At 40.4% G+C, this 15173-nt stretch overlaps 2 protein-coding genes across 2 annotated transcripts in view; one reads left to right on the top strand and one right to left on the bottom strand.

Annotated features, from left to right (window-relative positions):
- Window positions 1–15173, top strand: part of LOC128750208 (ras-related protein Rab-26) — a 51149-nt gene that overhangs the window by 30690 nt on the left and 5286 nt on the right. Inside the window, exon 5 of the mRNA XM_053850587.1 lies at window positions 2563–2615. Within this exon, the coding sequence (XP_053706562.1) occupies window positions 2563–2615 (53 nt within the window). The remainder of the gene's footprint in view (window positions 1–2562; window positions 2616–15173) is intronic.
- On the bottom strand, window positions 9470–11223 carry LOC128750199 (uncharacterized). The gene is made up of 2 exons (XM_053850575.1): window positions 11135–11223; window positions 9470–10444 (listed from the first exon to the last, which is right to left on the bottom strand). The coding sequence occupies exon 2, from the start codon at window positions 10404–10406 to the stop codon at window positions 9561–9563; it is 846 nt and encodes a 281-aa protein (XP_053706550.1). The 5' UTR covers window positions 10407–10444; window positions 11135–11223; the 3' UTR covers window positions 9470–9560.

The following is a 15173-nucleotide window of genomic DNA, read 5'->3' as shown; positions in this document are numbered from 1 at the left end:
GATTGAAGGTGAAAGTCATTTTGAGAAAGTTTTCAGCCTCATTTTGGTTAATAATAAGAAGCAGAAATGCCCTACTTTTAATGAGTGTGTTGTTACGGGTCAAGACGTGGCGTGGGACCCAAGTGCAGTGGTGAAAGTCACAGGAGGCAGGACCGAGTCAAAAACAATATTTTAATCATTAACAAGAAAATCACAACAGAAAGCGTCACCGAACCGGGAGAAACAGAGCAAAGTCTGAATGTCCAAACTGGCAGAAGTCCATAAACATGAATAAAGAGTCCAACAGAAAGCATCACCGAAACGGGAGAAACAAACAAACTCAAATCTGGAAACAGAGAGACAAACGCACAATGAACAGAGATAGTCACAAAAGAAACCAGGAAACACGCGGAAACAGGAAGAAACAAAACACTAATTCAGGCACCAGGGTTTAAGACAAAGTAATCAAAATGAGCTAGCTAGCGCACAGAACGAGAGAACAAACCAGGAGAGCCAATTTACTACAGGGAACAAAGGAGTCGATTTGGCACACGTTGCTGGAGTCCAGGTCCTCTTGTACTCGGGTGATCAGGGGTTGATTGGCTCCAGCCGTGTGCCACAGGAACAGGGTGAAAGCAAAACAGGACTCACGTGACAAAATAAAAGCAGAATCATGACATGTGTAAGATTGACTGGTCAAGAACTATAGAGAGATTACAATTATAGCCCTTACTTTTACACTTAGCTTAACACAGTTTTCTGGGTTTGTATGTGTGCCATGTTTCAGTTGGTATTCTATGCATGTGACCTCCAAAATATTGTCAACACAGTTCAGCCGTGGTTCGCGCTGCAGCCTTACAGAAAGTGTTTGGGTTCAGTGTCAACTCTGTTTGGAACATTGCTAATGCATGTTTTCCCCATTAAAAATGTCCAAAAATTTCAGATGATAGTCAAATCTGTTGCTTATGTCCACATCCTTACAAGATGTCACTGAAGCACTTGAACCAGTCACAACACAATGGCATGGCTGTTCTTCTTGCTGTTGCCGTACAAATCACAATAAATGTGAAAGTCATTGAAATTGTTCCCGTGTTCATCTCCATCAATGTATGACAGTACCAGTGTCGTTGCCTCTGAGAGTCTCAACTTGAGTTCCTTTGCAGTTTTCTAACTTCATCTGCACTTGGCCACGCCTGACTGGATCGGAGCAGGATGACATGAGCTCATCCTCTCTGATTATGTTTCACTTTCGTTGACTACACTGTAATTACCATCCATGATATGAAGAACTCCTGTGCGGGTTTCCTAGCGTATAAACAGTGAATGCTGCATTCAATGAAAGGCAATATTCCATCTATGTTTTCAGAAGGGAGCTGTAGGGGCGCGAAGACAAATGAGCTTTGTGTAAGTCATGTGAGTCAAGTCATCGTGGAGGATGAGGTTGAGGAGTTGAGGGGATGTTATGGAGGTAATTAGCTTGTCTCCACTGGTGATCTGATTCTGGTGGGACAAAAAATGAACTTGCAATTGCCCAAGATGGTGTTCGAGGCTGATTGGGTTTGATGAGCCGTCGGCCACTCTCACCAGCTGTGCCCGTCCGCCATTGTTTTGTTTTTCTTCTTCCCCTTGGGATTGTTGTCAAGACTGTTGCCACAGTTAACCAAGAGAAGTCTGAGCGTCGGCGAAGCCTCATTTGCACAATGTAATGCTGACTCTGTGAGAGTTTGCAGCCCTGCTCACCACTAGCTTTAGCCCAGTGGGATTCTGCTGTTGAGAGCTGCTTGAATGCCGCGGTGACGACAGTTGCGCCCTCTCTGTCTCGGTTGCAGTCACTGACATATTGTGGTAATGCCCCTTCATATGGGTGGCGATCAATGTATTGCCATTGCATTGTTGTACAGTCTCAACGTGAACACACACACCTCCTCCCACCGTGGAACGCAATGCAACCAACTAATTGCCAACACAAAGGCCTTATTAAAATTGACCACAGTCGACACAAGCTCATCACAGTCATGGTAATATGTTTTTATGTACTCATTTAGTCATAAGAAGTAGGGTTGTAAAAATACTTAAATTGCGAAATTGATGTCGGTAGCCAGGAGGGAATTGATCGAGAGTTGGTTGCAGATGCCTGAAGATACAATGGCAAATGAGAATCTTATCTGGATATGAATCAGAATCAGAATCAAATTTATTGCCATGGTCAGTGGGGATCCCACCAACTAGTAATAAACTTTGGAATAAAGTGCTCAATAAAATAAAATAAAATAACATAGAAAAGGCTGTTCACGAATTCGACAGTCTGACGTCCGAGGGGAAGAAGCTGCTCCTGTGACGGGAGGTTCTGGTCTGGATGGACCGTAGCCTCCTGCCAGAGGGAAGAGGAAGAAACAGTCCATGACCAGGGTGAGAAGGGTCGTATGGCGTGTTTCAGTATGATACTCGATACTCTTGATATTTTTGACTAGTCTGAAGTGGTGTCCCCCATTTCTTTGATTGGTCATACTTTTTCTGTGAAACTTCTTTTCTGTGTCAAAAGCGTGAATGGATTTTAAAGTGTCACTTATTTCCTCATTCCAGCTCTTCTTCTCCTGTATGACGTCACCACGAAGTCATCTTTTGACAACATACGGGTGAGTTACCACTTTTTTCAAACACCCTCTGAAGCCTTTTTGTGTTGGCTAATGAAAGAAAAATTAAAATCCAGACTTTGTATGAAAGCAGTAGCTTATCTTCCTCGGTCCTCTGCAGACTTCCATGGAGCAGGGATTTTTAATGAGAGCCTTTCTTTTCTGCGCAAGCCTGTCTCTCTTGGACGATATGTCTGTCGCCTCAGAGATACAGAGTCGCAAAGCGTACGCAGAGGTGATTGGTGCAGATAAGTCTTTGTCAACAGTTATTCCTGGACTCATTTCAATATTTCAAGCCAACAAAAGGGCACCGAGGGATCAGATGATGAGGGGGGTGAATAATGATGGCGGCAATTGTGGCTGCCCACTGTGGCTACAAATGATGACAGGGGAAGAATCACAAGGCCATGCTACTGGAGATCAGGGCTTATTTCACCCCCAAACAGACTCTTTGTAGTTGCATCATGCCCTGCTGTTGTGATTTTACAGCCATTTCTTCTCCATTTCACCTCCTCTCATTTTTTTTTGCTTATGACTGTAATATTATCATAATGGCTCTTTTTTTGAAAAACATGATGGTGAGAAATGGTGGTTCAGATTCAGGCCTCTGCTCAGGTCTGGCCATTAGTGGAAACAAGAACAGGTAGTTATCATCATCATGCTTTAAATGGGGACCATTAAATATCTCTGGAGAAAAACTGGGCAAATATATACACCCTGATTTATTTGATCTGCTTGTTCTAGGCTGTTTCATTTTATTTATTATTGGATTGATTTGTTCCATAACTGAATTGTGAATCCCTTTTCAGCATTGCCTCAGGGTGAAGGCTCAAGAGCGTTGAGCCAGAGATACTGAGGAAGAGATGAATCGCGAGAAAGTCTGTTCGTGTCTGTTGAACTGGCTCACTCTGGTTTTCATTCTGTTTCTACTTGTGTATGTGCGGTGTCAGACAATTGTCATTTGGAAACAGCTTTGCCCTCATTATGACAGTTAGGAAGGAAAAAAATGAATCGCCTAAGCTGTTGCTGCTCTGTAAAGTAAAATGATTTTGTATGGATTTGTCTGCTTGTTATGAATGAGACAAACACATAAGAGTCTCGTGAACATTTGTGAATTGGTGATCGTCACCTCCCGTCTGCGACTTATTTTTTATACAACTTTGTTTTATATCTTTCTGGAGTCATCCATTCTTCATTCATGCTGTTCTTGGTGATAAACATGATCCACAACTCAGCATCAGACCCACTGCTTCTGGTTGTGGGAGTTGCTGCTTTGTCCTCGACAGTAAGGGGGTTTTCATCCACCTATTTTATTCAAATTTTCACATATTGCCAAAATAAGCATAAATGAAAATGTTATGAAATTTGAAAAAAGGGTAATTTGCAAAAAAGTTTTCCCGCTTGAATGATATGAATTTGTCTGCATATTGTTTAAAAATAATGATGACTATTTGCCATGAAAACAGGCTTTGTTCTGGTTATTGTCAATATTAACACAAAACCACTACTGTCATTATAAGCAGCCAACGATGAGACAGATGTGCTTCGGACATGTGAGCAGCACACACTCTCCTCTCTCTTCAGCCATAAACACCAGTTTAATACTTACTATTTTTCTTTAATATTACCATAATCAAACATGAGCTTGGTGTTGAAATTCAAGAGCACGAAGCAGGTGACCACGGGGCCCCGGACACTCTCTTATCACTTGTGATATAAAAGCTGTAAACTCCGCCGACCAATTTGTTTGCATGTTTGCGCCATGCTATCTCCTTGTTGCTAGAGCATTACAGTGCCTTCACGGTTCTGTCATAGGAACTACATCATTATAGATCATTTCCACTGGAAACGATTCACATGGATCCGTGAATTTCTCCTTGGTTTTATGGAGCGCTTTTTCAGAATCGGGGAAAGAAATGCCCGCAGGATGTGTTATTTTGTGTTAGACGCTTGTTCATATCATCTCATGGCGCACTGAAACAAATGTTTTTTCTTTTGTTATTTTTGAGCATTTTCACTAAATTTGCTTAAAAAAAACCAACAACAACGAAGCATTCGGACGGAAACCTAACAAGTGACACAAACCACCTGCACTCCAAATATGTTTATTGTTAATCTTAAATTTATATTTTATTTGCAAACCCAGCTGTACTTTATTTTGAAGTAGGGAAAAGATTATATGCGGGCTTTACTTGATTTGTTTGTTGTTCTGAACACCTGCATATTATTGTTATTGTTACAAAACTTTTATATGTTTTGAAAAAGGTTCCTGAACAATCAGTGATTTAAAGCACTTTTTTGGAACATATGAGCACATTGCATAAATACAGCAATATTAATGATAACCTTGATAATTATGGTCATGATAACTGTGACATGAAATTTTAATCCCCTTATATTCCTAACATCCTGTAGGCCTGAATGAGCTGCCCCTCCCCTGCCTTCACTTCTTTGCTGATCAACATGGCAGTAGCTGATGTGAAGGACTCGTCCTTCCTGTGTGAGTTCAACTTTCTTGGTTTGGCGTCCCACAGCGAACGATCCACAATCTACTGCAGAGTTGGCGCTAATGCTGTTTCAGCTGAAGGAGCAGTTCAGCAGAGTGGGGGAAATGTTGCTCTCGGAGGGAATCGCAAGCACGCTGTCCCTGATTCCTTTTCACGTTGTGGTGGAGACGTCTTTCCTGTCTACGTGCTGTGAAAGTCAGGCCTTGTCCACGTTGGATGGTATAGGGTTGCAAAACACCTGCTCAGTTGTTGTTGCTGAGGTTTTTACTGGGTCTTCCATCTTGTGTTCAGGAATACTTGCTCCCAAACATCTGTATTTTTGTTGTGAAGAATGAGGAAAATAAGTGCGCATCGGAAATGGATTTCAGTCAGGTCAGATCCCCCTGCCCTGCTTTCCACACGCGTTCCATTATGTGCTATTTAATGTCCGTTTTCGTGTTAATGTGGGGTTTAAAGCTTGATTTTTACTGTAGCAGTAGTCCCAATACAGGACCTCAAAGAAATACAACCATGCATACCCCTTTTTTTCTGATACACTATTGATCAGCCAGTTTTGGCTCACATACTAAAACAGGACTTGTTAAACCACCGAACCGCTCCAAACAGCAGCCAGGCTTTGTTGTTTGAGTGTTTCTGACACAGCAAATAAGAAATCGATGTGATGTACGATTGCTGTCAGCTAGTCGATGTTCAGGAGTAGAGAACCAGTGTATTAAAAAATAAATAAATAAGAAGAGTAATTATTGATGTGCAAGTCTGAATAGTGCAAGGCCTGTAACTGTGAGGGAGTAAAACACATTTTTGATCATAAAAGTGTCTCCATTACATTCATAATCCGGTGTTATCTAATGTGGCTGCCAGTGTAAATAAGGGCTGCAGTCGTCCGACCCAGCCGTTGCATTAAACTTGACCATTTGGCCATTTGTAATTATCTCTTTCAGTCATTGCCATGCACAGTTTAATAGTCGAGGAAATGCCAGTGGTGATAAAGGTGAGCGTCTTTGCAGTTCCATTAATTTTTTTATTCAAGCATGTTCAGTTGTGCGTGAAGGACAAGGACGACGCTCGATGGTGTTGACAGCTTCCTGTCGCACTTATATACTTGACCTTCTTCGTACACCATTATAAATAAACACTATAGTTCAGCAGGTGAATCTAGGAAATCATTTATTTTCTTCTCTCACTTCTTTCTATGTGGCATCAAATGTTGTTCATATAGTTTGCTATACGTTTCCTCTCCCTTGCTGATGATTATGTAAGTGTGCCCCAGTCCAGGAAGTCATTCTTCAGAACGTTTATGGCATTCAATTGAGTAGGTCTTTCACCCTTCTTTACACCATTTACCAGGGTTTTGTTGTTTGGAATATAGTATGTAACCTCTGCATGTCTCAATTGAAGCTCTTTCAGTACAACACAAGCACATATCCAAAATTGAAAATGGACGGTTTCAGTGAGTTTTCTGGTGATGTTGATTATTTTCACTTGACATCACAGGTATTGTGCTCAAAATAACCTGGCGCAATCCACCATGTTTTATTTTGTGAATGATTTTTGAGTTTGAACTAAAGCAATTTCCTATTCGGTAGCAGTGAAACCTGTTCATTTCAAACCACAGAGATTGTTATGTCTACATCTAGGCCTGATTTTGAACATGTTGGCTCGGAATATTCTGTCCGTACATATCAGGAAGAAAACTGGCGAAAGCTGTAATGTGTCTAGACTATGAGATAATCCTTTGCTCCTGTCACTAGAGGGCAGGGCCCTGTAAGTTTCAAAACTTCTCTGCTTAGGCAACACCTCAGATGACTGTCAACCTACTTAGATTGTTAGCTTTCAAACACCCTGTATTTTGCTTATACTGAAAAACATAAATGCAGTTTTTTGGGCATTGTGAGCTCAGGGCTTTTTGAGATTGAGGGAAAACTTCCCTTGAAAGATAATACAGAAGACGTTTCCCTGAGGCTGCCAGATATCTAAACACAGGAGGTGCTGAGTCTGAGGGTTTTCTGTGTCTCAGTGAAGCCTTTCTACCACACGTTTTCTTTTTCTTATAGGGAGATGGAAATGTTTGGGTCCGGTCAAAGACATTCTGTTTGTTTGGGAATTATAGACCAGATCTATATAATCAATAGAATGTGATTTGTTTTGTAATTAAGATCTTTCACACAGACACACACACATATTCATGAAGACAGAAAGAGAGCAGGTAGTCGGGAAAGTCCAGGAAATCTGCGCCAATTGCTACTGACCCTAACCCTGAACAAGGTGGGTTGTATGGCAACACTGAAAGACAATGAATAAGAACTAGGAAGTGCTCTTATTCCCCAAATATCATGAGGGAAAATTTACCAAAATAAGAATAGCAACTGAGTTTGTCTTAGAGGTCACTGATGCTCCTCATTGCATGTAAATAATAATAATGTTTCTTGGCATCTAGTGGCGTCTATTTTGTAAACAACCAACAGTCACCTAAAGCAGATACACATTTCTATTTTTTCAATTGTTATGGAAGTGAGTGAACCACAACATCATGAAAACAGCATGAACCTTTCTGGTTTTATTTTCTGTGACTGTCACAACATTGCAGCTACTATTCCCAACAATCCAATTATGCTGCTGTTATATTGACAATCTGTGTATCTGCCAGGCTCAAAACAAAAATAAATGTGTGTACCAGTTGAACCTGTGTGCATAGGACCACATCTCAGTTGTGCTTCTTCATAAAATATTGTTTTTCCTCTTAACCATCTCAACAACGATCTTGAAATTAGAATAAATACCAAATGCTTTCTCAGTTCAGACGTGCATATTGATGTATGATCATGTAGCATTCAGTGTATTTGTACATGCATTAGCTACCTACTGGACAAATAACAAAACAAATTATTTTTTGTCACAGTCAATGTGGTGCACTGGTTATTTGAGTCAGATATTGGTGAGATTCTGAAACATTGAAGCAGCATTTAAATCATTCACCTCCCGCCCAGAAGACTGCATCAATTTTATATTACTTTACTTTATTTAACATTGTACAACACTAAAACCGCAGTGACATAAGATTTCTAATGAAATTGCTCCTTAACTTGTTCTTTAATTAAATCAGCTGAATGACCTTTGCATTTATTTCTAATTTGCACATTGTGTCATTTCTCTCTCCTCTCTCTGCTTGGATTCATCCTCATATCGCTCTCAGCGCAGTCTTGGTCATTACAGAGGGCTCTCAAGTCTCTTGCATTCATTTAGCCACTGCACACACGCACACACTCACAATACATTTAGATCCCTGTCCGCCGAGTGACACTGCTATATACACGATGGGAGTTCCATCAGTCAGTAAGAGCCGACTAGCTGAAGTATTAGAGCTAGAGCTAGCGCTGGTATGAGAGAGAATTACTTCCTCAGCTACTGAAATTTTCCCAAGGCGGGTTACGGGTTATTTCTGCTGAAGACTGATGGCGTCTGGTACATTTACCATTTCAATTTACAGACAGGAAACAGCGCAACCCATCTGTTGCAGCCTGCCGTTCATGTCTGGGGTAAAATACATACGTAAGTAAAGCATTCAGAGTTTCCCAGTGACTGTTCACTGACATTTTGCAAATCTATTAATGTCAAGCTCTACATTCATCCAAACACATTCAAAACACTTCACATGCCTTATCTAAGAACATAGGTAATGTATTCGCATGCACTTTAATGTGGATATACTTTATTTGTTTGTTACAAATCGTGTTGTAAATAGTTTTTCACTGAATAGTGACATCACCAGAAAAGCAAAGCACGATGAACAAACTTCTGATTTTTTTTTTTTTTTATATTTACATTTTGGTGTATTATTTTATCCCAGATATTAACGTGAGCAAAAGATGGGTTCTGCCATTTGTTGTCTGTAAATTAATGTAGGTAAATGTTTCAGATATCATCAGTCGTCAGCGGAAATGGTTGGTAGCCGAGAAAATTATTTACCTACAACGGACCTTGGTGGTACTGATTTCATAGACTACAGTGACAAAAGTGAGAAAGAATGAATAGTGTAGGCTGCGAATGAAACATATTTGTATTTCATTTTAGTCTCAACAACAAAGGAAAGTAGCGCAACGGTAGCCTCAGGGGGATGAAATCTAAGTTTCACAATAGAAGGATTCATGAGGTTTGAGAAAGAATAAATAAGGATAAAATTGCAGAAGTTGCGACACGTTCTTTAACTTGTGACTTCAAATTTTCATGTTGTGAAAGGAAAGAGGCAAGAAAAGTGTGACATTTATTATAAAATAATTCCAAAAAAATATCTATTGAAATTTCTTTCACACCACACTGTGTAAGAAGCAAAATAATAAGATTGAACTGGACTCGGGAACCTACATGGGTCACACTATTCATGTCTTTATTCAAGCTGCTGCAACAGGCTGTATAGCAGAAATGGTGGATTAAGAATTGGCTGTCAGACTTTCTTCTTTGACTGGTCTGGTTTCAGGTTCATCTTCTTCACACAACTGTAGAGATCCTGCCGATGTGCATCGGCCATCAACTGAGCGATATGTCTTGCCATTGGAGATTTGTATGGAACCTGAGGTGGTACTTTAGCAACCTTAGCTCTCACTGCGATGCCTGGATTCTCATCTTCCTTTTTGCTGCTGAAAACATCATCGTAGTGATTGAGGCGAGCAACAGGGCGAAGACCCACCTGGTGAAATTCATCAACTGTTTTCACCGGCAGAGGCATCGCTGTACACCTGAGAAGAGCAGAGGAGTCAGAGTTGTAACGGCGCAGTGGTTTGGGTTGGGTCAATGGCTCTGACTGTGAGGTGGCCATGCATCTGGTTGATGCCTGATCGGGGACTGGAAGTGGGATCTGCAGAGAGAGCCTGTTGGACCGTGGACAACTGGACTTGGGTCGCAACTTCCATCCCAGTGGGTCGTGGCCGGTGATTGTACATGTCTGCACAGGAGGAGGGGAGGAACAGGAAGAAGAGGATGAGGATGAAGATGATGATAGCGCGTGACAGATCCCAATGGGAGGGCAGGAGTAGCGCTTGGAGGTGGGATGGGACGTGAGCAGATTGTTGACAAGGGAGGCTCGACGGGGAGGAGGCTGTGGTTCTTTCATCCTCTTCCTCACAGTAATGACGGAGGTGGAGCTACGTCTACAAAAGTCAGCTGACATGCTGCGATGATGAGATGTCACATGGCGCTCCTGATGAAGAACCTTATTTGTGCTTCTTGGTTGAGATTCATTGTCCTTTGTTTGGGCCTTCTGAGTGTTGCACGTGTGGTCCGCCTTTTTCATAACTCTTCACGTGCGCAGCTGCATTGACTCCACACACCCTGTGGAGGAAAATAGAAACAGGAACTGGTGACATCTGGATTGCAACAAGTCTTGCAACGGCTACTTTTCTCTCCAAACCATCTTGATACAACACTTCCTTTGTTTTGTCAACCAACTGAAAAAATTTGGTAAATTATTCTAGTCCACACATTAACATCTCCATGGTCTGTTAAATTTTAGAGAGAAATATTTCCAAAGAAATATCTGAATTTGCTCAGTCTCTTTTCAGGAGAAGAGACAGAAAAGTCTCTTTTCCTGAAAAAAAAAAAAAAAAAAAAATATATATATATATATATATATATATGTATATATATATATATATATATATATATATATATATATATATATATCATTAGCATACAGTAGGATGCGTGGGATGTCTGAAAGCTTTAAGCCTTAAACAGTATTTTTTTATTTAATCACATGACCATTGAATACAATTGCTAAAATATATTGTGTTAATATATATCATTAAGATTTTAAAGATTATTTAAAAAAATCATGAAAGTGTTTACACATGGGACATGGCACAAAAAGCATTGTAACAATATTGACTTCCTCATTTTTATCCTAAGAAAAAGGTTCCACTGAATTCAATGCTCAGATGTTAATAACCAGAAGATTCTGGCTACAGAAAAGGTGAAAATATCATTGAAGCCAAGCCCATGGAGGTTTCTTAAATCATTTACCTGCCGTCTTGTGTTGCGTTCTCTTCCTGCAGCCTCTGAATCTGCACTTTCTCTCAACTTTCTCTTGAAGCATTTGGTTGCATCCGCCCAAGAACCACACCGAGTGTGTCGACAACTTCTCCAAAATGTCTCACACGTGTGCTCAACAACAGCTTGCAACATCATTTATTTAATAAGTTACACTCAAATGTAAGCACTGGTTTCCAAGTATGGAGTTTTGCATTCCACTCACAAGTGAATTTGCTACCCTGGGAAATTGTGGAATTTGAGGCGATTCTGTGTCATACTTCTTGTCGCTGCTGAAAAGAGCTGTTTATGTTTATGTCTGCTTTGACCTGCAGAATGAGATCATTAGCTATATTTGGAAGTGAATCATTTCATTTTAGCGGCTGCACATATTGCACTGTTGAAAATGCCCGTCCTCTGTGGAACATTTGGGGGACACGGAGACACACAGATGAAGGTCAAACTTACTCAGAACAAAAAACAGGTTTGCACCAAAACAGGGTAACTCACTGCTGGAATCAAACCTTCTATGTTCTCCTAGTACTGAACTAAACCATAGTTATATCTTCACATGTAGGTCACTCTCTCTGGCTGAAGTGTGCAGAGTCATGTTAAACAGATGAACCCCAAGCCGCCAATCATCTTTCTCCGTGTCTGCACAAGACCACACACGTGTTGCTCCTGAGCTTTGAAGTTTGATCACTCTCAGCTCTGCAGCCGCCGCCTCGCTTCCCTCACTCCTGTGTAATCCACCCCCAGCACGCTCTGATCTTTCAAGGCCGTGTAAGTAATTGGATGGATGGGAAGAAGTCAGGAGTCAGGGCTGTTAGGTGAGAGCGAGCTACATTAATCTCTCTGTAATGAAGCGATGCAAACTCTCAGAGATCCTCGCTGATGCAGTGCACACAAAGACACAGGAATCGGAAATGTTCCCTTCTCTGATCTGAAAAAGTGCTTCATAAATAATTCTTTATTATTATCATTATTATTATTATATGATATATTTCTTGTAGTGACTTGTTGAGTTACGGCTCTGTGATGAACTACACTGAATGAACTCTAGTTCTGATGTAATTCAATTAAAGGAAAACAAGAAAGGTAGCGGCTCCTTTACACAGGGATTTAAAATATATTTACTGTGAGTCGGAAGTCCAATCGGATTTGTATGACAACAGGCATTGGAGTGAACATGCTGATATTAGATTAGGTGGCTGCCATCTTTCTCTCAGAACATTACACCCTCCCATTTCCCTCTCATGTTGAAATGGAGAAAGTAATTGTGTTTTTTTATTAGTGTTAAATGCAGACAGTCTGAGCTGGTCTCACCATCTCTGTCGGGTTGTTGCATAGTCATCAGTAAGGGACGAGTTTGTGTCCAAATAATTGATTTAAATGCATTTTAGGATTCTCAAATTGTATTGTTATTATTGCTTATTATTGTTGTTCGTTGACACATTCTGGAACATGTAGGGGTATAAGAAAATATTGGTAGGCTCAAATATTGCCATATTAAGGGAGCTGTTACTCTGGTGGAAAGGCAAAATTTATGGTCTAACATAAAATTGATTTTCTGTACTGTGTGATTTTTTTTTTTCCGTCAGAAAAAAAATGTCTCTTTTGGACAAATATTGCAAGATATCGCTGTACTCATTGTATCTTAATATATTGGGGTGCATTGCATCACCACTCCTTCATCGGGATGTACATCATAGCAAAAGCTTAAAATAAGAAATTTTATGGGTTTTTTTTTTCACTTGTTCTATTGGCAGATTTTTTGTTTAACTCATTTCATGGTACTTTTACTTTTTACTAAATTTAAAATTGCATAGTCCCAATAATTCCGCAATAATTCCCTCCATTTTGCAGAAACGTTGTTTACTTTATAATGTGACTTTATCTTAATTCAGTTAGGATGACATGCTTTGACTGAAAATAGATTTGAGTTTTTGGAGTGAGATACCTGCCTAAACACAGCCCTATTGTACCACAGACCAATGTTGTAATGATGTGTTCCTCAACAACCTCATCAAACTGTAAAGACCGACTGAATGAATATGAACACAACTCTCCTGATAAGTCTAAATAACATGACCATCAATCACGGCAGTTTTTCCACTGAGAGCTTACAGGTGTGTAACAGGAGAAAATGCAGCACATATTTCTTTGTTCCCCATTTTTTCTTATCGGGGACAAACATGGTCACAGAGAAAGCAGGGTTCCAAGCCAGGAGATCAAGCCAAAGATGGTGGAGTTGCTCACCAGTAGGATTAAGGTTCTCCTGCTTTCAGGTGTCAGCATGTAAAAAAAATAAAAATAAAAATAATGCGTTCAATATTAATTGACTCAGCAATGAATAGGTAGCTATTGATTCCTAATCTTGCTCAGAGACAAAACAGAAAATGCTCAGACTCAATCGGTGTCGACTGAATTTGGTGTGAGGCTACAAAGCTGCTTAATGTACTCCCTCTACGGCGCCATCGACAGTAGTGATTGCTGACATTTTTCAGGATCAACCTTCTTGGAAAGGCTTAAGCGCTTTATTGTTTTACTGCGGGGACTGAAGGCTTGTCTCCTATCCTCTCGTCCGTTCACTCAAATTGCGACCAACATTTTGGACTAGGAAAATATTTGATTTTCAGTGTCCACTCACCAATAGTGCCTGCCTCACTGACCTTCATTACCTCTTGCTCTCTGCCTTAAAACTTTGTGAATAGCCTGACAAAACAGTGAATATGGGCTGGATTTCAGAATATATCACATGCGAGTGTTGCCCTTCATTCTTTCTTCTAAAATGAACTTTCTGCGGCACTAGGTAAGAGTTTGTGTTTTAAAAAGGTTTAATAAATATTTCACTGGTCATTCTTGACTATGTATGAACACAGTTTGATGTCCTTATTTACTACAGGCATCATGTTTTTGTTTTGTGAGTAGCGTCGAAGTCATGAACTGGTCATGAAGGTCATTGTTTTGTTGGTTAATATTTTTTGTTCTCTGTTTTCACTTCTTTTTTTTTCTTGGTTTGGATGCCCATGACTGATCAAGAAATGCCCCACCCCTGGTTTCATGGAGACATGAGAGTGAAATCTGGACCCACCTTTTTTCAGTCTTACAGTTTCTGAAATTTAAGTTTGCCATGTAACTTTTTTGTCATCTTTCCATTTTACTTCTGCTCATGATTTGTTCATATGAACTAACAATATGCAGAGGAATGAGTCATGAACGTCCATCTGCAGTGATCGATTGGGAGCAGCAGACCCTTGACTTTTCCATTCACCCACTAAAAGGCTGTCTGACACGACCTTGAAGTGCACTTTTATTCTCACCGCTGGGTTACGTAAGATCTCCAATTCGCACCAGCTTGGTCTTCTTCACTCTTATCCTGGCTTACGGAGCAGCTCAGTGTCCTTCACCGAAGACGTCCCTGCTGAACACAGAGCAACAGCAGGCAAATTCAGTGCAAATCCTATTATCCTCTGTGGCCTCTTATGTAATAACATACCGTTCTTTACAAAAAAAAATCCGTCCTGTACTGTAAAACCATTTTTCAGCAACATGTGCAAACCAGTGCTCTGGGAACGTGAACGAATTTTCCTCATCAGGAGAGCTCATTGGCGACGTGGACAGAAGCTGGATGTAATGCACGTGATGATCTGTCTTTTGTCTGAATAACTGATTCTCATCAGTGGAAGAAGGAGCTCATCTGTCAATCTGTGATTGGAATTCAATCCAGATGAAGAGTCTACTGTTCATCAGGGATGTCACATGATCATCCTTACATCGGAGATGAAAATATGTGAAGAATTTGCATGTTCAATTTGTCAAATGACGTGAATAATGTCAAGCGGGAAATGAAGTTGGGTGGTTGCCATGGTGAATCTGGAGGCCTACTTGCCACAGGAATGAGGTTGTACAATCTACCATTTTTCAAAGTGCAAACAAGACACACACGCATGTTTGCATTGGTTACATTCTCTGCGTATTTACTAACAACCAAGTTTTCAAACAGGACCGTGGATGCCAGCTAGTACGGACT

The sequence above is a fragment of the Synchiropus splendidus genome, chromosome 1 (genome assembly GCF_027744825.2).
Source record: "Synchiropus splendidus isolate RoL2022-P1 chromosome 1, RoL_Sspl_1.0, whole genome shotgun sequence".
Lineage (NCBI taxonomy): Eukaryota > Metazoa > Chordata > Actinopteri > Syngnathiformes > Callionymidae > Synchiropus > Synchiropus splendidus.
The sequence above is the reverse complement of the archived record's forward strand: the minus strand, read 5'-3'. Positions and strand labels throughout refer to the sequence as shown.